Source organism: Leptonotus elevatus, chromosome 18, assembly GCF_054856555.1.
Source record: "Leptonotus elevatus isolate MCC_2025b chromosome 18, RoL_Lele_1.0, whole genome shotgun sequence".
NCBI lineage: Eukaryota > Metazoa > Chordata > Actinopteri > Syngnathiformes > Syngnathidae > Leptonotus > Leptonotus elevatus.
Genome location: NC_141256.1, coordinates 15,090,480 through 15,118,056, shown reverse-complemented (window position 1 = coordinate 15,118,056; position 27,577 = coordinate 15,090,480). Strand labels below are relative to the sequence as shown.

The 27,577-nt window shown below is 38.0% G+C and overlaps 2 protein-coding genes and 1 long non-coding RNA gene across 3 annotated transcripts; 2 read left to right on the top strand and 1 right to left on the bottom strand.

Annotated features, from left to right (window-relative positions):
• Positions 1-977: 977 nt before the first annotated feature.
• Positions 978-6,627, top strand: stum (stum, mechanosensory transduction mediator homolog). The gene is made up of 3 exons (XM_086061782.1): positions 978-1,400; positions 6,007-6,189; positions 6,620-6,627. The coding sequence occupies exons 1-3, from the start codon at positions 1,202-1,204 to the stop codon at positions 6,625-6,627; spliced, it is 390 nt and encodes a 129-aa protein (XP_085917908.1). The 5' UTR covers positions 978-1,201.
• Positions 6,628-7,132: 505 nt separating this feature from the next.
• Positions 7,133-9,506, top strand: LOC147158820 (uncharacterized). The gene is made up of 2 exons (XR_015090936.1): positions 7,133-7,920; positions 8,140-9,506. It is a non-coding gene; the product is annotated as an uncharacterized LOC147158820 (long non-coding RNA).
• Positions 9,507-11,509: 2,003 nt separating this feature from the next.
• On the bottom strand, positions 11,510-26,801 carry LOC147158819 (atypical kinase COQ8A, mitochondrial-like). The gene is made up of 16 exons (XM_086061718.1): positions 26,489-26,801; positions 22,021-22,124; positions 20,855-20,940; positions 20,396-20,779; positions 19,729-19,795; positions 17,229-17,303; positions 16,669-16,797; positions 14,641-14,726; positions 14,407-14,547; positions 14,189-14,270; positions 13,979-14,072; positions 13,634-13,775; positions 13,435-13,542; positions 13,285-13,350; positions 13,127-13,213; positions 11,510-12,336 (listed from the first exon to the last, which is right to left on the bottom strand). The coding sequence occupies exons 2-16, from the start codon at positions 22,112-22,114 to the stop codon at positions 12,049-12,051; spliced, it is 1,929 nt and encodes a 642-aa protein (XP_085917844.1). The 5' UTR covers positions 22,115-22,124; positions 26,489-26,801; the 3' UTR covers positions 11,510-12,048.
• Between the last annotated feature and the right edge of the window lie 776 nt (positions 26,802-27,577).

Below are 27,577 nucleotides of genomic sequence, written 5' to 3'. Positions count from 1 at the left end.
AACAATCGGACAAGCAACAGATAGAGAGTAGTAGGAAGTTAAGTGGTGTCTTGAGATACAAAAAATGTTTTAAATGCCATTTTTTTCCAAAGTTTGTGATGTAATATGCTATTCTTTTTTCAGGATTATATTTTATATACATAATAATTATTGCGAATGTCTCTATGGTAACACATTTTTAGGGTGTATTTTGAAGAGTGTGCGAATGATTGTCTCTCAGCATTTTTTTTTTTTTTTTTTAAGGCAACAGCATTAGTGATAATTCTCGTCTCAGTATTAACACTGAAAAACTTTTTTTGTTATGGTATTAATAAGTTTGAATAAAGGCATTCATAATTGTTTTCATGCACAATAGCACAATGCAAACATTGGTCGTCTCAGCATCGACAAAGCATTTTTGACACCGTACAGTGCGAATACTTGTTTCTCAGAATACACAATACATTTTTTTACGCACAATAGCATTCTTATTTTTAATGCACTGTGTGAATGCTCGTGTCTCCGCATTTACAAAAACATTTTTGACAACAATTAGCATTGGTGTGAATACTTGTCTCTCAGCATTAACAAAAACATTCTTAACGCACAATAGCAATTGTGTGAATGCTTGCATCAGCACTAACAAAAACATTTTTGATTCGCAATAGCATTAGTGTGGACAGATTTGTTTCTCAGCATTCAGACAATACATTTATTATTATTATTTTTTTTTAAATAGCAACCCTTGTCTCACAGCGTCACATTTTTCTATGAACAGCAGCATTAGTGAGAATACTGATGTCTCGGCATTAACACAAAAAATTATTTTTCAGAGTTATGATGGAATACTTTCACTCTTGGCATTCAGGCATGAATGTGAAGGCTGGACTCTCAGCATTGTCAAATGAGGATGAGCGCTTTCAGGAGTGTGCTGTACCTTTAAACGGTGAGGGTAGAGCGGCAGTCGAAAAAAAAAAAAGGGGGCGGGGGGGGTTCAGTGAGCGCTTTCTCTCAGTCTGTGAACGCTTGAGAACCCATTTGACCAAAAGAAAGAAACACCCAGGAAACTACAATCGTCTTTCCAGGAATTTCAATGATTCTTATTGTTAATATGAAATTTTTGGCCCAATGAGCAGCATCACTTATAAGAGACTTTTTAGGACTGTTAGTATTTTTGGATTGTGTTGACTTTTAATAGCTAAGTGCTCGTTAAGCAAGTAAGATGGCACAGAAGGAGGGGAGCATGATGGGGGACAGCCTGGGGGTCAAATCTGTCCCGATGGGCTCCGCGCCGGGGAGCGGGGGCGGCGTGGTGGTGGAGGTCCGCGAGAAGAAGGGACCCCTGAGGGCCGCCATACCCACAATGCCTTTCCCTCTGGCCGTCATTTGCCTCTTCCTCAACACCTTCATACCTGGACTAGGTGAGTTTGACCAACATTTTTCTATACGTTATTTGCATGATAAACTCAACTCAACTTTTATTTACAGAGCACTTTAAAAATCATAACACGGAGTATTTAAAAATTGATGCATGCTTAAAAGTTAATCGCTGAAAATGTGCAAAGACAGAGAACTACGTATTTGATATTAAGCACCTTTGTTCACATCAATGACAATCACAATTTATGGTACAGCCTGGTGTTGCTATTTAGTTTACGTTATCTAAAATGTTATGTACAGTAAACCCCCCTCTATTGCCAGTTTCGGCATTTTTTTGGCACCGTTTTGCCCTCACTCTCGCTTGTATTGGGTGTAAGTCCACTATTGACCATGAGATGGTGCACAATATTTAGTTTGAGACTGTGTGCATTTGAAAGAAGAAGAATGAAAACAGGAAGTATTTCAGGAGAGCCTCATTTTTGTTGAGAATGATTAAACGTCTTCCTATATAATCCTACTTTTTACGCCAACAGAACGTAATGGCTATAGGTTCATTTCACAATGTACATTGTACATTTGGGCATAATTATTGCATATTATGAGATGAGCTTATTAGCTTGGAAAAAACAAGACTTGTTTACTGTAAACACATGGAGGGATTGGTACACTTTACCAATACTGTAAAATGTAAATGTGTTACCCATTGCTCTTGCTCTCTCACAATATATGTATTTAAATGTGCTTGTATTATTTTCAAAATGTGTTTTAATACCTTAACACATCAAATTAAGTGCTATTAAAAAGATGCCGAGAGACTTACTGTACACAACTGACAACTCCAAGCATGGAACGACGCCACGGAAGAGTCCGCCGCCACCAGCCAAGAGCTGAGTTAGCTCGCAAGCTAGCTGGTGGCTAGTACTTCGAGTCATGGTATCATGGTAAATCCCACGGTGACCTGGTGGGACAGACGCGTAGGGATTAAGAAAGATGCTAGCTGTAGTCATATTTGATTGACACTTCAGTGGAACGCGGTTTAATTCACGTAATTGTGACTAGCAAAAACCGACAGATCATTTATTTCATCTTAATTCTACCAGGTGGTCTCAGTGGAAAAAAAAAGACTGGGAAGATAACGATAACTTAGTTTTGCTGTGACAAAAGTGAATTAGAGATATCTGCAACATCATTTTGCCTAGGACAGATGACGCGACTTTTTCCATTTATATGTAGAAGGTTTGTCATTCCAGACATCTGCAATTCACTTGCACATATCCACTTGTGAATTATGGATATCTTTTATTGCATCTTTTGCTACACTTTGGTGGATCGGTCAGTACGTGACATCAGACGGAAGAGTCAAGTCAAGTTTATTTATATAGTTAGAATATTCATGAAAGAGTCTCAAAGGGATTTACAGGTCTACATTTCAAAAAATTCAAATTCATCCCCTGGTCTAGATGCTTACACAGTCTGGGGATGTGTTATAAGGAACATTAAAATACAGTACATTAAATTGATACTAATATACACATCATGTATATCAATTAAATAAAAATCAAAAAAATATATTATTTTTTTAATGAGTGGTAGAGTGCTTTTGTTCCTTACAAAAAATCTGACTTATGCATTTAAAGTCAATAATATCAATGATTTCATTTTCCACTACGAATACATTATCAAATGTAACCATTAATTTCATTACATTAAAAAGTAACAATAAAAAAAAACTACATGAAGTACTAAATTCATCTGATAAAATACATTTATTAAGATAAATACATTTAATAAAAATGAAATGAGTAGATAAGAGTACACATTAGAACATATAAATATTGACTTTAATTATATTAAATTAAGCAAGTTTAAATACAAAAAAATAAGAACACATTTATAAACTCAAACCAATTATTTAATTACATTAAAATACATCAATAATAGTAAAAAATAATAATAAATTAATTACTGCACATATCTAATAAAGTGTTGTTTATTTTAGGTACAATTATCTTTAAAAACAAAACAAAACAAAAAAAGATTCCAACAATATTTTATTAATTGAATTAAAAATAGCTTTTTTAAGAACCTAAATGGAGGTGTGAAGTGGGACTGATTCTATGCACAAAAAAAAATAAAAAAAATAAAAAAACAACCTGTCAACTTGTCAAATCTTTGGGTAACATTGCTTTCATTTTTAACTATACAGAAAAATAGCACAATGCAGCTGTGTAAGTATTTTATTTTCCGGGGTTGTGTTGGGGGACGACTGCTGACTTCAATGAAATCACAACTTGAAACAAAAACCTTGAATGCTTCACTTTTTCCTTCGCCGTCTCCTTGAAAATGTCACAAACAGACGACTGACTACGAAATCAATTAAAGGCGTCCGAGGCGGCCCCGCTCCCACCCCCCACGATCACTTCCCCTCTTTTTGGCAGCCATGTTGACTTGACATGTCGTCTTGACTAAATTGTCCCCAGCACCTGTACACCGTGCAGCGCGCGCGTGCGTTTGCCTGGATGCCTTGACATTTTATTGAATAGCCGCCACCAGTTGTCATGGCAACGCTGTCTGAAAATGAATACAATTCAGTTGTGTGTGTGTGTGTGTGTGCGTGCGCGCGAGTGAACGCAGCATGTTTTGTTCTATCCAACCTGGAGGCCAAAATAAAATAATCCGATTTTATTATGTATAATTACATTTGGAGCCCAGCGTCATCTCCTGTCCATTTGAGTGTGTGTGTGTGTGTGTGTGTGTGTGTGTGTGTATTGTCAGGATACACAAAGAGAACGCACAGTCACTGTTATTAAAATGACAAAAATAATACACACAATGTGTCATACGTGCATCATGCCGAGTTGTTTGCAATACGGTGTTGCCTTGGAAATGCCATTCATCTGATACAGCCTCACAAAATAAATGTTGTGAATATTTTTTAATAAAAAAAATAGCACGATATAGCATTGCACTTTATGAAATTTAATGGACATTGTGCTGCTCCTTCTAGTTTGGGCGCCTTGGCCACCAGGGGGCAGCATAGCACACAGCACTATCGAGACGGTCACAAGTTACTCCTCAGTAAGCCGCAGCCATATTAGTCGTTTGTCTCTGAGGATAAAGAATATATGCTTAAATTCTATCTATTTATCTTATTTGGGACAGTCAAAGCTTCCTCAGCACAACTCATCTTATAGTTATGCCAAATTGTAAGTTTGGAAAGAACACATATCACTCGAAGAAACCCCCACAATGCATTGTGGGTAGCCGTTCCCAAAGTCATCAGCCGCTACTTTTAAAGCCTTTCTTTCTATTGCCTGCCTTGACTTCTCCCGCTCGTCTCTTTCTGTCTTTTTCACACTCCATCATTAACCTCCCACACGAGCAGTGGGCGCTTTGGAGACTTCTTTGTGTAATTATAGTCATTAGTCCGGCTAATATCTGGACACACAGGACGTCTCCCACATGCTCGCTCAGTCTTCAGCGCAGTGGAGATCATTATTACAATTGGAGATTTATTCTTCTTTTTCTTTTTTTTTATTGCTACGCTCTATAATTGTGGAGCTCACGCTGATGTTCCTGTTTCTGTTCCTAAACGCACGACTGTGGCCCCACTAGAGCTCACATCAGAGAAAATTATAATCATTGTGTTTCATTCACTAGAGGAACATGAGTAACAACGATCGTAAAAAGCTCATTAAGTCAGTTTTTTATTTTTTAACCCTGCACAACACATTCCTACATGTTTGAGATGCCAAAATATATCCACTTGATGAATAAGTGCGTGCACTCACAGCAGACGACGAGGCGCTCTGAAGCGCCCACGCCAATGCAAAGTCCTGGTCTACTTGCTGGCGGTCACGTCAGACTTAAGGGTTTTTTTTGGGTTGCTCTTCGGTCTCTCTCTCTCTCTCTCTCTGTGTGACATGCACACACTCACAGCTCACACAACAAGGCACTCTAAAGTGGCCACGCCAAAGCCAAGTTTCGTTCTATATGCTGGCTGTCACATCTGACTTTCTTTAGTGTTTTTTTCTTTGCTCTTCAGTCCCTCCCTCTCTCTCAATCTCTCAGTGACATGCACACACTCACAGCGGACAACGAGGCGCTCTAAAGCGACCATTCTAACTTAGTTATGTCAAATTTCCTGCTGTTATTTATTTCTCATTCTTCTGCCTTTTCCTCTGACAACGAGGCACTCTAAGCGGCATCTCTCTTACACTTAAGTCCTTTTAAAGATCCCCACCATTGCCGTGGCAACCAGGCATCAGATTGGCGGAGCAGCCAGGATGACCTTTTTTCTTCATTTTATTTCTGTATAAAAACAGTTTGTAAAACAAAGTAAATAATTTGTAGCGATCAAAGTGTGAAATGAGTACTTCTACTGTGTGTGTCGCTATGCACACGCACGCACACGTCCCACATGCTCCGACTGTTGGATTCCACTAGCGTGACAAGAAAAAAAAAAAAAACGCCCACCATGCCTTCCTCACGCTGGCACTCTTTACTTTTGTCACCTTAGAAATCTCTAAATGAGCCACACGGCTGTTTCGAGGATTTCATCATTTGGACTCAGGGGAAAAAAAAATCTCGATTGTAATTTGTAAATTGTTTCAGCGTGAATAGAGTGTGAAAATGTTTGCACTGCAGGTACCTTCATCTCGGCCTTCACGTTGCTGTGCGGCGCTCGCAGCGAGCTGGTCGCCGAGCACGGCGTCTGCTGCGTCTTTTGGCTTAACGTGGCGGCGGCCCTCATCCAGATCGCCACGGCCGTCATCATGGTGGGCTGGATCATGAGCATCTTCTGGGGCATGGACATGGTCATCCTGGCAAGTCAGTCGCACTCACTCCTCCGCCAGACCACTGAAGAAAGACGTTTAGATGAAATAATTAGGGGTGCGAGGCGGTTAAAATTTGTGATCGTAATTAATCGCACGATTTCAATAGCTAACTCGCGATTAATCGCAAATTTGATATCTGTTCTAAATGTACAAAAAAAAATCCCTACGTTTTCATACTCTTGTTAACATAAAAGTGGGGAAAAAATGTTAAACTAATAAAAATATAGCTGCATCTTTTAGTCATTGATACAGTAATTTCATAATAATTCATAAATTGCGTTAAAATTAAAAATATGTTCTGTACTGTAAAAAAACGAGTGTGATGTTGATTTGTGTTGGTCATTTTTCTGCCACAAGATGGCATAATTGTGTTTGTAAGACATTGGTGACAGCTCAGTGCATTTTTCTTTTCATATTAACAGCTATCTAATATTTAGCAATAAGTAACTTGTGAAATTCTGCACATTTTTAAAATTGTAAAATACAACTTGACTCCAGTCTCCACAAATATATTCATTATTATTAAATTTATTACTGCTAAATTTTGACGTGAACGTGTCTGCTGCGTTGCGACTGCAATTCCCCCAGTGCAGACTTTCCAATTAAGGGGCGGACATTAATCACACGTTAATAAAGTCAGTGGCGGTGAAGGAACTTTAAATTAATACACTAATTTTGACAACCCTAGAAATTATACATGAGATGAAAAAAGTATTTTTTCTTATTGGGTGCAAGACATTAAGCTGTTACAGTTTGACGCCTTTAGAGACGAGTTAAATTAGTACCATGACATCACTTGAAACATCTCAAATCGTCTTTCTCTATTGATTTGAATTACTGTACATCCATGCTAGCCTCACCGACAAAATAAATAAATAAATAAATCCCTCTAATATTTAATTATACAGTACTTTATAAAAAATATCTAATAAAAACAATTCAATAGAATGAAAGGACAAGCCGGTTTGTTCAAGCAGCATGGTTGCAGCTTTTTCTGGCGTAGATGCTATTCGTTAGCGTGTCTGTGACATTTTCCATTATTTGTTAGCATTAATCTAATTACAAAGTACGCTTTTCGGGCAGTTACGTGGTTATTTTAAATACACAACATGTAAATCTCTTGGTTTTATGATTAGTTTGACACAAAATTTGAGCTGGGAGTGGCGTCAGACATTTTGAAGATTTGTTCTCTTTCTGCCAAACTGCTGATTTGAGATCATTGCCATACAGTGTGTTAAGTGTGTGTGTGCGTGTGTTTGTGTGTAGCCTGACTCTTCTTGAATATGTATGCAGAGAAGCTTGAAGCTGACATCTTCCCATACAGGATCATGTCGTCAAAGAGCACAGAATGCACGTATTCCCACTTTCATGCCATAATAAGTTGATCTCTCCTTCCTTCTCTCCCTTAATGATCTTCCCGCTTTGCATGCGATCAATCCATTCTTCTCATCCTCTCCCTCCACCCATCCATCTAATGAGCGCCATTCCCCTCCTCCCACACGGTCGCCTGCCGTCTCTCCCGCATCTTTTTTGCCGTATCTTTCCCCCCGCGCATTAATTCCACCCACGTCCCTTTTTCATCCACGCTTTTATACCGGCCGTGATCCGACGAATGCGGGTTGTGTGTGTCAGTCAGGTGATGTTTCAGCGTGACATGTCGGTGATCTTCAAGTACTAACTGTCTTTTTCTCTCTCCCACGTCATCTTCCCAAAGTTTCTGACGGTAGGTGATTTTCTTTTCTTCTTCCCTGTATTTCTATTTACTCACAAACTTAGCTTTAACAGTTGTTATGTGTATGCCAAAGCAGCAGGTGGCGGTATAACTCCAAATAGGCCATGTTAAGATCCTTGCGTCAAGTCATTTTAAACATTTGCAAATGTAAACATACAAGTAAATACATACATATAGAAAAGCCATTCTTCTTTTCCCGTCCACGTCCAGGCTACAGAGATGAGGGCGTTCCACAGGACGTCTGAGAGAACTCAACGTTGTGGGCTGGGGATGTACCTGGGCACCCGTACCCCGAAACGCGGCAGCAACCTTACCTCCTTGAAACAGAAGATCTCGAGAGGCGTCTACTAGATGGGATTCAAAAGAAAGGACATGAATTCTCTGCCAAAATATAAGCAAGGTCGCGAGCTAGCCGCGACATGCTAGCCATGAGGCTAAACAGGAACAGGTAGTGACAATGAAACACGTGTGTTCTTCCTTGAGTAACTGTAATGTAATGTTTTGTTTTTTAACCTATAATCTACATTAATGTTTCCCAACCTTCTCACGACACGGGACCAAAACAAAAATGTCAGAAAAAAAGTATAATGTAGTGCCTTGCGATAGCTTTCAACGTCACTTAAAGCAGTTGTGAAACTCTTCTTCCTCGTTTATGTCCGCATTACTGTATTATACTGTCCTCTGGTGGCCAAACCGTGCACACCCAGGCACCAGGGAATAATGATGCACACACTAATTCTTTACATTGTATTTAATTATGTACTATATGTTTTTATAAAGCGCAATATTAGGGAGTACTATTTTCCTTATTCAAATAGAGACCAGAACAGATTATTGGCATTTCCATTCATTTCAATGGGGGAAAGCTGGTTTGAGATAAAAGTGTTTTCATAATGAGTGCAGTCACGGAATGTATAAAATTTGCATCTCAAGAAACCACTGTTTAGCGAAAAAGATTTATTTACTCCGTGTGAAATCTTTTTAGTCAAAGATAAAGTGAATAAGCAGGTTAATTGTATCTTCTGCCATCTAGTGGAATATCATTTAATTAATTGTTGTGCCTGTATACATCGCTGGCATAGATAGATGTACAAAAATGTATTGTTTGGAGTGAATCACTAATTTGCAGAAGAATTAAGTGAAATTGGATTATTGGGTGATTGGGTTGGGAATGTTGCTCATAATGAACTTTGTCTTAAAAAAAAAAGGGAAACCACACGGTGGCTGGATTTGGTCCTATTGCTAGGCAGGTGGTGGACGCTAAACTTGTGAAGAATTTGAGTTTTTACCATTGCGTGTGGGCAGAGCATGGCACGACAGAAAGTTTGACCAATTATAACATACGGCGAAAATAAAAAGCACCAAATCCTAGAAAAATGCGTAATTTCCTGCTTGTGAGTGCTGTTGTTTTTCTGGTTGAAGAATATACATTTAAGTGCATTTGTTCTTGCATGCAGATTTATTTATTTGCTTCATTTTTTTTTTTTACAGTAAACAAACCCACAAAGATAAGTTATAATAGCAGTGTAGCTGAATTCTGTGAAACTGAATCCTGACATTAAAACAATTCATTGGAATCAGTGGTTGTCTATATTAAGGGTTGTCATAAATAGAATTAAGTGTTGTCCCTAAGATGCCTCACAAATGGAGCATTTGCTGAATTCCACATGCTTAACATGTTTTTTTTTCTCCTGAGCCAGTTAGGTTACAAATGTTTCCCTCTGTACCAGTGAGGATGAGGCCTGTATTTTTGCTGTAGATATGGAAGCTTAATGATCCGGTGGCAAAATATGTGAAAATTAAACAAGTAAAAAATAAATAACAAAATAAAAAGAACATCAAAATAAAAAAATGTGAGTGCAAAAATAAAAAAATACAATTAAAAAATAAAGGGGAAAAAACAAAGTACAAGAGTATTAGGTACATTCAGAAAACTACTTTCAAAATTTTTTTTAAAGAGTAAAAAAATATATATTACAAAAACGAAACAGGAAAATAGGTAAAATGCAACTAAATGAATGTTTAACAAATACAAAAAGCCCATACTCCATGAAAAAAACAAAAGGGGTAAAAACTAACAACAAAAATAAAACAGAAAATAAGTACTGGTAATACAAAAACAAAAAAAAATCCCAAAAGTATATCTAAATAATAATAATAATGTTAAAAAAAAAAAGAAAAGAAAAGAAAATACATAAAAGGGCATCTGGTTCACTAGTTGATCCGGTACAAATGACAAGCAGGAGGCGAAAGGTGGTCCTGCTGTCCAGAATGGCTTTGTTGACCAACTTTACTCTCGTGACCAAATAAGGTCGTTTTCCTGCACTTGCAAGCCCAAAATTAAACACAGGAGAGCTGAGCTCTGAGATGTCATAACATCATTGCGACTCCCTAGAAATGCTTTCCCACAATTTGATCTCTTTGAGAGAAAAATGGAAACAAGGAAACATCACAAATAGATTGACATGATGACCTCCAAAGCAGACCAATGACGGGACCCCTTTTTAGAGTTTCTAAACTTATACTTGGAGGAAAAATAAATAAATAGCCGAGAGTAGGATAAACTGGCCTCACGCTTCTGCAATACACTTTTCTGTAAAACCATCTTATGTGTTAGTTAGCTGTTCTATTGTTTATTTACACAAGAGTCAACATTAGTCAGGTTTCCATCCAAATGTTTCGAAATTGTTATGCGAAATTTGTGAAAATGCGCAAAACGGACATGTGACTTATGCCCGTTTCATGCGCTCTTCTTTTGCGAATATGCGCCGCGAGATGACGTTTTAGTGACGGAACTTTGGGTTAGTGGGAAGTTCCAGGTGGGAATGTTGGTTTTGACGGACTGAACGGAAGTAGTTTGTCTTGTTGACTTCCCTCCCACATGTAAGTGAAGTGTGTCGTTAAATTGAGATCTGATGTTAATAAAGCCATCTAAAATTGCATTAATGTTTTCTTTTCTTTAATTAATTATAAAAAGAATTGTGTTTCTTCGCTTCCCCAAACATTTCTTACATTATCATCCGCCATTTATTGTGACTACAAACGTGCGTGTGACGTAGTATCAGTCAAAACGTGTGACGTCGAAAACTGGTTTCAATCGCCAAAATGCAAATTTTGCTTTTTTTCGATACGCTTCAAAAACCACCCCTCCAAGCGTCAAAACTTTTTTGTGAATCTTGAGCCTTTTTGCGAATTTCTGGCGTTTCCATTCAGTTTCTTTTTCGCAATTCTTGAAAATTCGAATACAAATAGGTGGATCTAAACCCACCTAATGACTCTGCTTGGACAGAGCAGTATTTCGAGATCAGTGCTTGGATAGACTACACTGCTCCCTACTGGTGGATAGGGTATATTACAACACAATCTGTGGATTTTACCTGTCAGTTGTTTAACATTATCCATACTATAAATTAAACCACCACATAATTGAAGTCAGTTGTATGCACTGATTTGGACTGTTCAGTAATAACGGAGGACTTGAAGGTTTATGTGGATTTGACAAATGTGGAGATAATTGGAGTCCTGTGACTCACGATCTGATTACAACGACTTGTTTGCAAACAAAAATAAATGACAAGCCTCACAGCAAACATGTTTTGGTTTTAATCAAGTGGAATCTACATACATGGGGAAACAATCAAAAAGGAAGAGATTTTTCATGTTAATGCGCTAAAATCGCCCTGAGGTTCAATAAAACTGACCACCAAAAACAAAAGTCTCCCAACTAAAGCAAAACGCAATCAACAGCAGCAAGGACAACAATAAGGAAGTAAACTACGTGAATGTAAATTATTCCAGTATTCAATCATTTTAAAGCCAGTTTTGTTTTAGATATTTGTGTTGCAAGCTGGTCTCAATCTGAAGCAGAAACATGGAGGACCTAGAAGAAGACACTTTCGGTCCTGGCTGGTCCACACCGACTGACCTGACACGACTACATCCTCCTCCTCACAATTCTCTAACCCTGATCATCGTGTACAAATCCAACAAAACAGAAAAAAAAAGTATTAGATTTACTTTCTGCGCTTAATGTCCCCACTTTGGCCTCCAACCCGACGCTGGTGCGCCTTCAAATCTCACCCGTTGGTTCTTTTTCTGATTGGTCCCGAGACCCGTGCGTCAAACCGGCGGCCTGCGGCCCTCCCAATAGCGCCGGTAGATCTCGTGGAACATGTCCTTGCATCGCAGCTTGGCGTCGAGACGCGAGCAGATGAGGAAGGAGCCGCCCATCTTGCGGTGCAGCGAGTACGTCTCCTCGGGCGGCGGCGTCAGGCGGTGGCGCAGCATGACCGGGATCAGGTTGTGGATGCGTTCCGTGGTCGACTGCGCGCCAAAGCTGAACGTGTCCGGCGACGCGAAGGCCTCGCCCAAGATCATCACCGCGTCCACGTGGGCGTTCTCCATGGCCTGGATGCACATTACATTACTTTAGCGTGGTTACCATGGTAGATAAAGTGAAATCAACGGACTAGAGATTTATTTTTTAATAATAATATCAAGCGTTTGGTTAAATCACAATTAGTCTCGCACAACAGTTTTACTCCCGCTCCTCCTCCCTCCCTCCTTGATGTCATACATAAAAGAACATTTATTAAAAAATACAATTTGAAATAATAGAAATAAAGTGTTTGTTTAGATTTAATTTCATTTACTTACTTTCAATTAAATTACTAAATTATTTAAACAACAAATTACATTTGAAAAGGTAAAAACAAAGTGTGTTTAATTTTTAGTTAAAAATATGTAAATTAAAAATAACAATTCAATTTAATTTTAATATGACCATTTTTTAAACTTTTATTTAATTTACTTTAAATTAAATTACTAAATTAATTAAACAACAAATGACATTTTCAATGGTAAAAACAAAGTGTTAAATATTTAATTAAAATAACTTAAAATTACAATTCAATTAATAAAAACAAATAAAGTGTATGTGTTTAATTTCGAATGGTGATGTTAATTTCCTTTCAGGTCAAATCAGTATTGTTATGGCCAATATTGATTAAAATGTAATCTAATTAACCAATTAATTAATTAATATTAAAAATGTATTTATCATTTTAAAAATATAGCTTAATTTTTCATTTTCATTTAATTAAATCACTTTTTTCAAAATGTTGAAAAAAAAGGTAAGAAATATCGACAAAAATAAAAAACGCAAAAAAAAAGTGTTTATGCATGCATGCGCGTTTACCTTTGACTCATAACCAGTGAGGAACTTCATTTCGATGGATTTCTTCAGAACACCTTCTCGGTCGCCCTGAGCGGCGGAGTGGATGACCTGCCATCACGAAAGGTGACGTCACCGATGAACCCATTTTTTAAATTCTTCGCATATCCGACTAGACTTACTTCGATGTAGACGTCTGTGAAATGCTGATCGAATCCTCTGGTGGCGCCGAAGTCCAGCAGCGCCACCTGTACACACACATGGGCTACTGTCTTTATCTTTAGTCAGAAGGGTGGTGCTTTTGACTTTTTTTTTTTTTTTTTAAGTCTTACCTTGTGTGCCTGCGGATCGTACAGGAAGTTGGACCAGTTTGGGTCGGTCTGCATGAAGCGGAACTCAAACAGCTCTCTAAGGCACAGCTTCAGGATGTTCTCACAGATCTGCACAAACAAAACAACATATCTGAGCAAGGAAAAAGAAGCAGCAGTTCCTCCTCTCTCCACCAGGGGGCGTCATATGCTTCCTCCCGACCGTGTTCTTGAGTTCCTGCTGGAGGCCCTCAGCCTGGTCCAGGGGGAAGCCCGCCACCAGCTCCGTGGTGAACACGTGGCGGCTGCTCAGCTCATCTATCACCTCCGGGACGTAGAAGAACGGGTGGTCCTTCAGCAACTCCCTTTGTCATTAACACACACGCGACAAAAAATTCAATACGCGGTCAAATCGATGCTAATTCATGTTAGCCTGTCTATGAGGGTTTGCATTATATGTTAGCACAATGTTTTCCTTTGGGTCTGGAATGTTATCCTTCACGATAAACGGGGGATCACTGAATGCATTCCTTCAAACAATTTAAAGGAAATATGCAAAAAGGCTGACCTAAATTTCTTGGCACATTGAGCCTCTCTGACGTAGTCGCACTCGAGCGCCAACTCTCTCCTCATCACGTCTATCATGTGCTCTGGAAACAGACCTAGAAAAAAAAATAACCACACTATGTAAAATGTATAGCAAAACATAACAACTGCTTTGTAGATCCATGTGTGTGTGTGTGCGTGTGTGTGTGTGTGTGTGTGTGTGTGTGTGTACCGTCAGGCAGAGCGTTGCTCATGCTCAGCACGGTTATCAGATTGTTGACGTCGCTGTTGATACTTTGCGCCACACCGGGATACTAAGCAGGACAGGAATCACAATAACAACACACAAAAAAGACCACTATTTATAGCAGCTGGCCATGAGAGATGTTAAAGACAAGAAAAAAAAATCAAGGAAAAAGATGTAAAAATGGTACAAAAAGTAAGTTGCACCTGGATTTTCATGGCCACCTCTCTGCCGTCCTTGAGCCTGGCCAAGTGGACTTGTCCGATGGAGGCGGCGGCGAAAGGACGCTCCTCGAAGGACTCCAGCTTATCTCTCCAGTTTGGCCCCAGGTCGCTGTTAAGCGCTTTCTGAACACAAGCAAGACGCGTGCCGTTGGATAGCACCGCAACTGGCAACCTCCAAAAGTTTCCAATAAAATGCAGATGAGGTCAGGTTGTTACCGTCATCTGCTTGATGGGCATGAAGTCGGCGCTCTGACGCACGCGCTCGAGTATCTTGGCCAGCTGTGGGTTGATGAAGGCGTCGTCTGAAACATAGGGGAAATGAAGAGAAATCTTTTCAAAATAAAATCAACATTAACTAGGATTTATTGCTAACATGGCGGCATAAGTGAAATGGCGGCTCACTATTTGGCAAGCAGCAGGTCACTGTTGTTATGAAACGAGACAAAGCCAATCAACGCTGTAGTCATTTATAAAATCTTAATGAGAGTACCGTTACTACAAAGTGAAACCAAACTTGAAATAATAATTTAAAAAAATACAAAAAATAAATTAACTTAGAAAAAAAAATATATATATATATATAAACCAGACTGCAATTTAAAATCAAACACAAACAAATATGAATAAAAATAATACAATAAAATATACAAAAAAATAATTATATTCAATGTATTTTGTTTTTAATACATAAAAATGCTAAAACAAAAACATAAGAATTTTCTATATTTTAAAGCTACAACACACACAAAAATCTGAATAAATTAATAAAAAATATAATTAAAACAAATTATATAAACATAAATGTGCAAACAAGTTAATAAAAAAGACAATTAAAAAAAATCTATATAAAATCTAAATAAAAGTATATCAAATACAAAAATGTAAAACTATAAATATATCTAAATATAAAAATTACAATAAACAACATGAATAATTTTAATTTAAAAAGTTTTCTTTTTAAACGTAATAAAGTCAGTTCTGTACAAAAAAATAGATATAATAATTACATTTTAATAAACTAAAATCAATATAAAATCTAAACCGGTACACAAAAAGCATAAGTGCATTGTAAAATCCATTTAATGTATATAATTACAAAAAACGACAATAAACAATCCAAATAAATATTAAATAAAAAGGAACCCTACATAAATATGAAAAAAGTCAATAGAGTACTAAAAAGCGACTTTTACTAATATAAATATGAAAAAAAAAAAACTCTAAATATAACACCCTATGCAGGAAAACAGCAACAACATCAGTTAAGTCATTTCGGGTTGCGTGCTGCGTCATAACATCATAAAACTTCGCCATCTCATTTTGTTTTAATTACACAACGCTCAAACACAACATCACCATAAAGATAAGACAGCAATGTGTCGCCTTGAAGAGCAAACATCAAGAGCGCCTAAAAACAGCCCAGCGGCGCATATTGTCACTTTTAAAATAGACTCGCGCCCTTTCCGCTTTTTTTTTCTGATTGGCATTTAAATGACTTGCGCTCATATCACACCTTGAATATTTTTGTGTTGATTTATGACACGCGGTCGGTCACCTTTAGGGGACCGACCAGCATTGTGCTGATACTCGATCTAACATCTCCCCCTTGTCCGATAAAACTTTTACTACGTTGTCATATTTGCGAGGAAGACAGAAGGACGGACGGACGGGCCAAGGTCACGGTCGGCAGTATTCCAGCAACATAAATCAAAAAAAGCGCAACTGGATCCTGCTGACGGCTTGTTTACGGCCTGCACGTCCTACCTCCACCTGTTGCGTAACATGACACAGGCATGTGCGGCAGCGCCAGCCAGCATAACGAACGGCATGACTTGCATCTTGCTTGGATTTGAAATTTCAACAGCAAAACATTGGATACGAATTAAAAATATCAATGTGTAAGTGACATGTAGATAACTTGAGAGTCACTGTAAAGTGAATCTAGAGATTTGTTTCTTGATAGAAGATACTTTCGGAATTTCGGATTTTTAGAGAGCGTCTCGTTGTTGGCAGTGAGTGTGCGCAGATAGGGGAAAAAGACATATGGGAAAAAGACACATTTCCGTGGTAATTTGATTATTTTTAAAAATTGTTCAGCCCAGAATTATTTATTATTTCATCTGTAGGAAATAATTACACTCAATGCCTGTAGGCGGAGCTCATGAGCAGCTTGTTTCCTATCCCATTTAAAATGTGCTTTAAACATCTTGTTATCATTCGTCCCCTGCATTTCGTGTTTTTCACCTTGAATGCTGAGCATCTGCCCGAGCTTGAGCGCGGCGCCTCGCACTTTGCACAAAGTCCTCACGATGCGTTCGGCGTTGGCCTCGGACAAGAAGGGACTCGAGTCCAGCACGGCCTTTTTATTCTCTCCTGCACACACACACACACACACACACACACAAAAGATTTTAAAACAAAACAAAACTGAAAATAACGTGTTTATTAACATGTCAGTGGGTCAACAGGGTGCGTAGTGTTGCGGGGGGTTTAACGCAAGTAGCCTGCCTGGATTACCTACAAAGACGTGTGGGTGTGTGCGTGTGTGTGGGTGTGTGCATGTGCGAATAATCGGATCACTGTGGCGAGAGGAGGCGTCTGTTTATTTGGGGAGTGTAGTAGCAGCGTGTGCCTGCCTGTCTGCAAACAATAACAGGCATAAAGGAATGTCCACTCCGCTTTTTTTCTGCTACATAAACAAAGACAGCTTTCACCGCGCACTCATTCGAGTCACTTCAATAAATACACGTATGACGTTTCCATTTGGAATGAAAGGTGTAAGAATGCGCGAGCGTGCGTGCTACCTGCCGCGTCGTTATGTCGGATGGACTTCTTGGCGACCTCCGCCAAGGCTCCGATACCCAGACCGACAGCCAAACCTGGCGACAAACACATTCTCGCATTAGTGGGGTTTATGCGCTTAGAGCAGCGTCGAGTTAAGAGTACAGTACGTGCGGGTTACTGTAAATGATTTCAACAAAATGTATAGTAAATAGAAATGAGCGAACGACGCGGATGGAAAATAAAATTGATGAAATATATGTATTAACTCATTCACAGCTATTAATGCATAAAATAAAAGATTGTTGAATTCGGGGCATCAGGCGATTACAATTTGAATCGTAATTAATCGCATTACTTCACTAGTTAACTCATGATTATATCACAAACTTTATATCTGTTCTTAATGTACAATTAAAAAAATCTAGGTTTTCATACTCTTGTTAACAAAAGTGGAAAAAAAGTTAAACGAATAGAAATAGTTCAAATGAATTTTTGACGTTTATAGTCGTCAATGGCAGTGAATGAGTTAAAGAATAAACAATACTCACAATACAAAAAAATAAAAACAAATAGCATTTTATCAACAATATACAGTATTTTAAAATATGATAAAATAAAAAACAAAAATATTTATGAACCAAAATAATAAATACATTACAAAAATAATAAATCATAAATAAATAAAAACTCAGGACTACTGAATAATAATTAACTATTTAAACAAAATTCTAACAAAAAAACTAATTTTACATTCTGGCTCATATAGCAAGATCATTCCCCCCCCCCCAAAAAATCTGAAAATTTTAGATGTAAAACCACATTTAAACACATACTACTGCAATTATTTAAATCAAGGTGTGAGAATTCACCAAATTCCCGTCTTCCTACTCATTTTCATGTGAGTTAAGATTTATTTATTTTTTCCTGAAAAAAACACATAAAAATCTTGAATTCATTAGCTTAACATAGGCTTAACCTTGTACAACAACAACGACTTATTCCGGGGCAGGCGATTCGAAATGTATCAGGGAAAATATATATTTTTAAAAGCCTTTGTGGTTTAAATGTTGTTGGGCCTTTTTACTAACAGATCCTCCTGAGGTCTTATTTTTCTCGCTTTGCATTATTTGCTGCGGCGAGCTGCGATAACCTCGTTTTGAGAGAGAACTTGGGGGCTGTACAACTCATCCAAGGCTGCTCTCTGGGTTACATAACAGCGCGATTACATCATCACGCCACAAATCTGCAAGGCAACAAAACAGCAGGAGGAAAAAGAAGACGGCAGGCCGACAAGGACGACGTGTCACCGCAAAACACAATTTATGCGCCATAATGTTCTCGCTGTGCAATCCTGCTGGCAACAAATGTCACTTTTATAACTGGAAGTCGTCGTCACATTCTTTTTTTCTTCTTTTTTTTTGTTAAGCACTTTGAGTTGTTTCTTTGCATGATAAGGTGCTATATAAATAAAGTTGACTTGACGGTTGACTCGGGAAGACTCTAGCATGCTAGCAAAAGTACACTGCTTTTGTTTTTAAACCGGTTTGCTTCAGGCCGTTCATTTTTTGATGAGAGTTTTTTGATGATTAATTAGGTGTTTTGGGGGTAAGCGGGGGTCAGGACAATTTTAATTTTTCAATTATTTTTTTTGTGTGTCAAGGACAGAGAGGTGCTGGCTAGCTTACACTGTCTAGGCTAATTTAGAGTGCCTCGTTGTCAGCTGTGTGTGCATACACAAAACAAGAGTGAGGAGGGGGGATTTATTTTTATTTTTTTACGTCCGACTTGGCAGCCACTAGCTGGTGTGTGGACAGGGGACAGGTGCTTCAGAAAAGGTCATTTTAATTTTAAATTGTCAAGTAATTGGTACGAATGAGACAATTGTCGCAGTTTGACCCTGGGCCGGATGAATTGTACTTCCATTATTTAGCATTTTGGTGGTGTCTTTGCAGTCGGGCTGAAAGCCTCGCTTGTTTTGCTCCGTCTAAATTTGGCTTTGTTCTGCCCTCCAGTCTGACTCATGTGTCCTATGTGCGCATTGTTATCTCTCTTGTGCAACCTTCCCACCTGACTGTGAGTCTCAAAATGAGCACACAGCTTCGGACCACTGTGCAGAAGCGCAAGATACTCTAGACGCAGTCATATTCATATTTTGTTGCATGGAAAGTCATTAATCAGATATGGAATCCAAACGTCACACATTTTTGCCAGCCTTGAACTCTGTGACAGGGGGTGAGTGGCTTGAGTTCTGCGGAATGGGTTTAATGTTACAGGCTGAAACTTTACAACTGCTACATTTATTGGGCTATGAGATTATTTAAAAACAATAATAACAACAATAAACACGTTTAAAATATAGCTTGCTACTATTAAGCTATCGTTAATGGTTCTTGTATTGACTTCAAAAGGAACTTTTATTCGAGAGGAGTTTGAAACTGCGCAGTCCAAAAAGGGATGCCGTGTGTTTATTTGTTATTTTTGGGGGGGACAAAAAAAAGGGGCACAAAAAAACAGTATTACCTCCAAAGTTGGCGAGCCTGCTCAGACGGGTAACAGGTACTTTCCTCTCGCGGGCACTCTCGCTCAACTAAAAGCAACCACAAATGTTCAAATAATGGTAAATAGCAAATACTTGTGAAAAATGTTCAACAAAAAGTGTTCAAACAATGGTATAGAGCAAATAATTCAGATTTTTTTTTTCAAATTATGGTAAATAGAAAATAATTCTGAAAAAAATGTTCAACAAAATTTTTCAAATAATGATAAATATCAAATAATTATGACAAAAATGAATGTTCAAATAATGGTAAATATCAAATAATTCTGAAAAAATGTTCAACATTTTTTTTTTAAATAATGGTAAATATCAAATAATTCTGAAAAAATGTTTAAAGAATGGTAAATATCTAATAATTATGAAAAAAAAGAATGTTAAAAAAAATAGTAAATAGCAAATAATTATGAAAAATTTTCAATTCTTTTTTCTTCAAATAATGGTAAATAGCAAATAATTATGAAGAAAGATAAAAACAACTGAAAACAGTAAATTCTAAATAAACTAAATAAAAACAATGCTAAACATAGAGTGCATAATAGAATACATAACACTACTACTACTAATAATCATAATAATAGCGATAGAGTGCATGAACAGTGTGTTGGTCAGGGTTAGGCTTCCGAATCTCACCATCTGCTTGTGCGGCTTCACATCAGCTCGCTTGCTTTGTCGGGCCTTCTCCAGGTCTTCAGCCGTCAGCTCGCTCACCGACGACGACGGCTCCTGGTGGTAGCCCCGTCGCCCGCACGCCTGGAGCCAAGCGCCTCTGTTCATCAGCAGGTGCTGATGGCGGACATCGGTGTGGTACCATCGGTTACCGAACTCTCGCGAAGGATCCTTGTAGCCGGCGAACGGCGAGCTCTTCGTCCCACTTAACGGACTCTGATCGGACTCTCCCTCGTTAGCGCCTGCCCGTTGCTCGGCCACAAATTCGTCATACTCGCCGAACTCGGACGACGAGAAGTCATCCTTAGGAAACTCAGATTCAGAGGAGGCTTGCTGCTGACTCAGCTCCTTATTTTGAAACATTTAAACATGTTAGGAACCACAGCAGGACTCCATTTTGGAATGTTGAGACAAAAGTCTTACCTGTGCTTTCGTCACCACCATGGCGATGCCTTGCTCAGCGGCTGACTGGAAGTTTTGGACAGCAGCACCGACACCAGGAAGGCCGCCTATTTAGCAGAATATATATTGTTTGTATATACAATACTTGAATAACATTTAAAGTATTAATTGCAGACATTTGAAGACATTAAGGCCAATTTAAGCAGCTCCCATCAGGGTCAAACAGAGCAAAAACTTTGGCTTATTATTATTATTATTATTAATAGCAATTAGCGTTATTGGCCATTAAAGCTAAGCTCTCGTTATCAGTCCTAAAAAGTTTTGTAAAAACTTTGCTTCATGTGGTATTATTACCTATTAAAGCAAAGTTATTATTATAAGTCCCCAAAAAGGGGTTCTTTTTTGTGTGCAACCTTTGAGTAATGTAGCATTTTCAGCAACAATTAATACTAATTCTAGCGCCATGATGGTTCCCGTCACACGCTAATGATAGCGCCATGTTACAAAACTGTGAAAAGGTGCTCAATTTTGTACAGTATAACCTTGGACAAACGTATTTAGCTATATTCACTTGTAGTTAAGCCATATTTAGCAGTCCTGTCGAAAAAACTGTATCACACTTAGGCTAATGTAGCATACTTACCAATTAAATGCTAATGTTAACGCCATTAGCAGCTACAAGGGGCTTGTTTTGTATAAACCATTAAGGCTAAGCTATTGTTATAGGTCTTGTCAAAAAAGGGTGTGCTTTTAGCCTTTAGATAATATAGCATTTTTAGCTATTTACATACATGTATTTGTAATTGCTTTTATTTGTCTGTTCTCAATTGCCTTACCTAGTTAAACAAACAAACAAACAAAATCTAAAGCTCAGCTACATTTATCAGCCCTGTTTTGTATGAGCTTAAGTCAATGTAGCGTACTTGGCAACAATTAAATGCTAATGTTAGCATCGTTAGCAGCTAAATTGCGCTCCATTTTGTATCAAAGTTAGCTTATGACACATTGCGACCAAATAAACCTAAACTATTTTATCCTGTCCTGTCACAAAAAGTGTTAGATGGAGCTCACATTTGTATCAATTCTCATTCAGGCATATGTAGTGTACTTAGCAACAATTAAGCTAATGTTATAGCTAATAGCGTTAGTAGCTGCCTGGACCTCCATTTCAGTCCACACGCACTCACCTGTGCCTCCGCGGAGGGCGTTGCCCTGCGTCTCCACGACGGCCTGGCTCAGCTTAGCAAAGCCTCGCATCAGCAACATCATGTCGCCCGCCATGACGGACCCGCTACAAAACAACAACACCACAAGTGTGCGTTAAAAGGAGACGTTAGGAGGAAGAAACCCTGGCACGTATGCGTACTTGCTCCTGCCTCTCTGGGCAACCACTTCACTGCTTAAAATACTCCCTGACCGTACCCTCACCCACGCATTTGACAAGAGGGGGAAGGAATGCTGTTGAAAGTCGGACAGCTACATTGTTTTCCCGATCGAGGCTTGACCGCTAAACATAGCGCACGGTCCCCCCCACCCCCCCTCCACCACCCACCCCCTTGTTCATATTCTAAATGGCAACGCTTAGCGGTCAGGGCCTTCTGTGCTGGCCTGAACACCATCAATTGCACTGACCTACAATATTTGTTCCTTAAAATTGGATTAATTTGTTCCCAATAGTCTATTGTCATCATTTTATAGCGTTTTTCATGTTTGCACTACATTTTCAGCACAGTTCAGTAGTTTTTATCCAAATAGATTTCACCCTCCTTGTGTTGCCATGTCAATCGAATCTACCCATGGCCTTCAGAAGCAGGAGTTTATTTGACCAATCAGATTTATCCTCCTGGGTTATCAGAATTTTTTCCTGTCCTCTGATTGGTTAGTCAGAGCAAAATGGTTACAGGCCAGTTCAAATAGTAAAACTCTTCAGGACTCAGTAGCATTTGAATATCGTATATACCTTCTAGTAAGTAAGATGTATTTTGTCTACATTTTTAGTTTTTGTTATGTTTTTAAAAAATATATAGTGGTGCTTTAAGATATGAGGTTCAATTGCTCCATTACCATGCTCTTAACTTAAAATGCTTGGATCTCAAATCATCTTCCTTACCAAAATAAATGGAAATTACATTAATTCAATACCGCCTGATTTATACTATTAAATATATATATTTTTTATTATTAAGAAAATATTTTTGACACACTTGTTCAATAATCAGCTAAAATGATGGACTGATGGAGATGTTTTTATCTCTCGTGGACACACCTGGGCAACACCTACATTCCTCAGCTACAGTTTGTGTGTGTGTGTGTGTGTGTGTGTGGGTGTGTGTGTAAGCTGTGACAACATGCTGAAACATGGCTCTGTTGGGGGGACTTCGAATCATGCGCGCAAACACACGCACAAACTCACAGGGAGACATGAATGTGCACAGTAGATACACACATGTAAACCAACAGATTTTTTTTAATGGTTTTAATGGATTGGCACCAACTTGTTATTGTGCAACAGCAGAAGATTGCGAAATCAGTCAAACCTCCAACGGCAACAACAAAACAATTCCTAAAGCCTCCAGCTAATTCATTCAAATGTGGCCTCGTCTCAACACGGCGACCTAATTTAAAGCTACATGCTAAATACAACGGCATTCTGTCAAAATGGTGGACAAGAGTGTCAAGTGTCGTCGAGCGCTTGTACCTCATGACCAAAACAATAATAGAGGACGACGCTTTGTTTACATTTGTAACATGAACTTTTGTGTCGAGGCTAATCAAAAGGGACCTCCCTCATCTCCCATTGGCAGTTGTCAGGAGGCGGTAGAAGGCTAACCAGGAAGTAGGTTTGGGCATGTAAATAAAGCAATATTTTGTAATCAACTGCAAATGAATCTGTTTTTAATCATTTGGGGACATATTCAAGCTGGAAGTAACATTTTGCAATACTGTATTATAATGTTTTTGCTTGTTTTTATTAATTATTAAACGATACATAACCTACATCAAAGACTGCGTGTAATTATTATTATTTTTTTAAATAAATTTGGGGTCAGAATTGGGCTAACTGTAATCATCTTTAAACTTAGATTAATAAAAAATGTTTTTATCTATGTCATCAAAATAATATAATAAATTAAGTGCAGCACTAAACATGTGCTTCTTTATGACATGAGTCACACGATTGAGCAAAAATGTGGTTCTTTACTAAAAACATTTTTAAATTTTTTTGCTCGTTGGCTCTCCAAGAGTTGGGTAGTGTAATTCACAAAATGTACCAAGTTTGCTACAAAAACAATTTCACTCACTCCCGCCCGCTCCCTAAAATAAAAAAATAAAAACACCACTGCCAATGAGGAACTTCTGTCGCAAAATGTGAACCAATTTCCCGTGTGCCACTTCCAGCATTAAACAAAACAAACACCAAAAAATTGAGAACAATTACTGGAGAAGTAAAAGGTGGGGATCCAAAACAAGCACTGATTGAACTGGTACTATTGTACTAATGTGTGTGTGTGTGTGTGTGTGTGTGTGTGTGTGTGTGTGTGTGTGTGTGTGTGTGTGTGTGTGTGTGTGTGTGTGTGTGTGTGTGTGTGTGTGTGTGTGTGCGTGCGTGAGCATGCATGTGTGAATGTCAAACAAAAACACACGGGTAAGCCTCAGCTGTTGTCTGGTCTGGACTCTTCTGCACTGCGAGCCCTACACACTTCACATGCACTCAGTTTGGTCACGCTAATAAAAATAGGACACAGTCGACATGTGTGAACATACTGGACGGGAAGTGTTATCGTCACATTCTAAATTAAGGAAAGGCAGAATCATACCTGAGTAAACAAGCCTTTTTTAGTTTCATAGCATTAATTTATTGTTATCATCATCATAATAATACTAATAATACATCAAAGTAACTATATTGTAGTCTTTGTTTAAAGCTCTGTTTAATGTTAACGTTCAAAATGTAAAAATTCATAAGGACAAACTCCGTCCTTGCTGCTCAGTAAGCTATAGCTAAGCTAGCAAGTCACAATGATATCTTAAAACAGAAGAGACTCGCCTTCCATTGCTAAGCTAATGCTGCTAGGCCGATGTCAAAATTCTGACCAATGCAAAACACCAAAAAATGAATTATATTTAACTAAATAATCTAACGGATAACTCTTCATTCAAATATACTACAATTCTAGAGGCTTACTGTGTATTTTATCGACATGTTTTGTTGTTGAGGCAGAGCGCAGATAACAGACCTGGCCACTGTCGAAACAACAATAAATGATAAGATAAATCAAACATTAGCACGATGGAGATTAGTAGGCGGGTTTATTGAAAAAAAAAAAGAAGGTCATAAACAAAACATTTAGGTCAAACAAGAGTCTATATTTCTATTTAAACTTTTTGTGTGTTGCAACCTTAAAAATGATTAGGAATTTTAGTATAACTTTACAAAATGTGGATACTTTCAACATTAGCATAAAAGCTGCACCTTCAAAACAAAAATTACTTTCATTCAGCTACTGAGTCCACTTATTGCACATTAATTCCATTTCTAAACTGTGCACTTCACATGTAGCCATATTTAATGCCCACTTATGTATATGAATCATAATAAAAAAACTTTATTGAAAATGACATTGAGCCCCCCCCAAAAAGCACTCTCTTCTCTTCAAAACAAACATTACATAATGTTTACCTAACTCCCGAGTCCAGTTATATGTATGGAATTAGAAAGGCCTAAGTAGCAAATTGTGTGTTAAATGTATCCAACTCTAAACTTTGTGTGTTACCATTTAAAAACCAAAATGAAGTCCAAAATTTAGAACGTTTCCTCAGTAGCAATAAAGCGGCTCCTTCAAAACAAACATGAACTCCTTTTAAATTCACTTATTCCACAAAAATACGTTTTGAATTTGGCAAAGTACAAGTATCTTAATAGAAGTGTTACTGTTAATGGGTCTATTTAACTCTCGTTTAACAAAAACATAATTCTATACCTTAATTAATAAGACACGAGAGAAAGTTGACCTTTCAAACAAACATTTAGCCATCTCAAATGCATATAAATCAGTTTTTATTAACTTAGTACGACATACGTAGCAACATCAAAGTGTCAAATTGGTCTACTGTATTTAACTACCTTCTTGTGTTGACATAAAACAATATAAGCCTAAAACTTTTTTGACAATACCTCTACTAACGACATTGCCCTTTCAAATAAACATTATGGCACTTTACGTGGATTTAAAAATTATATTTATGAACTTATTACGACATAGGTAAGCAATCAACAAAGTGTTAACTGACCCATTTAAGCGTCTTGCGTTGCCATCCTGCAACTTTATTGACAAGTACAAACACATGTTTAGTTAGCAAACAACCATGACGTCACTTTCATTCAACTACCAGGCAAACTCATTGCACATCAATCCTATTGATGAATTTAATAAAACACAAATAGTCCAATTAAAGTGTTCAATTGGGTCCGTTTCGCTCACTATAGCTGCACCACGTTATTGTTGTTACCCAGCTAGCACAGATCGGAGTCGCTTCGGTGGAGCAAAATGTGCACTTTGAAACTAACATGAGCAAATTAATGAGGTTTGCACCGTGTGACAATCACAGGGATTAAATACGTCCGATAATGCGTGATAATCTGCGCTCACTCACCAACAAGCGTGCTTCGTTTTCGATTCCCACGAGGTCAAACGCGACTCCCACCGATTATTAAAATCTTATTTGTTTTAAATATGAAGGATAGTTTCATATTGAGAAGCGATTGCAGGCTGCGTGGGTCGTCGTTCGGATCCAGCCGACGCGTGTCTCTCCGCCATGAGGTCAAAACTCCTTATTTACCAAACTGCACGCAGACACCAACACCACAACCCACTGATGTCCAAGTTCGGGCAACACGCATACACGAACGCCCCCCTGTGGGCCTCTGGTAGATGCGGGTTATTCCGTCTAAATCCGCGTGGAGTCGTTTTAAATTTGTCGCATTTGGCACCGTCGCCCCGCCCCTGCACGGTTGCCATTGGATGCTGTCAGGAGGTGGAGGGCCTAACGAGCTTTCTCATTGGTGCGTCAAGGAAACAAATACGGAAGTGGTTTGTTTACGTCCCCCCCCCACCCCAATGTGATCTAATGATCACAATTATTGCATACTAGTATATATTATATATTGTTTTTACATTTATAACATTAATATAGCATTAAGTTAATACAATTTAGATTGAATATTCACTGTACTCCACTAAACAAATAAGAGTACAAATTGTATGTTTTTGTACTGTATTGCATTGTATTGTTATAAATATATATTTTTTAGTTAATCACGAAGAAATGCGTACAATAAAGATGACAAAAGTGAAAATAGTATTTTCTTTTTACCATTATATTGCATGTAATTAATATTTCTTTCATCACCTTGTGGACAGGATATGGGTGGATTTGATGGATTTCCTTTGAATAATTTTTTTTTTAATGTCTTTATTTTACCAGGCAGTCCTATTGAGACCAATATCATTATTAAACATTAAATAGAACGTTTAAAATATATTGCATTGTAGGATTATTATATAATTAAGAAAATTGTGTAACAACATTGTACTGTATGCTATTTTTAACTGTTAAACAATACCTACATAACATCACATAAAAATATATATTGCATGTTATTAAAATTATCCCCTGCCTAACCCAACACTGAATTTGACATTAAAAAACATTAATTTGTGGTACACAATGAACAAAATACCA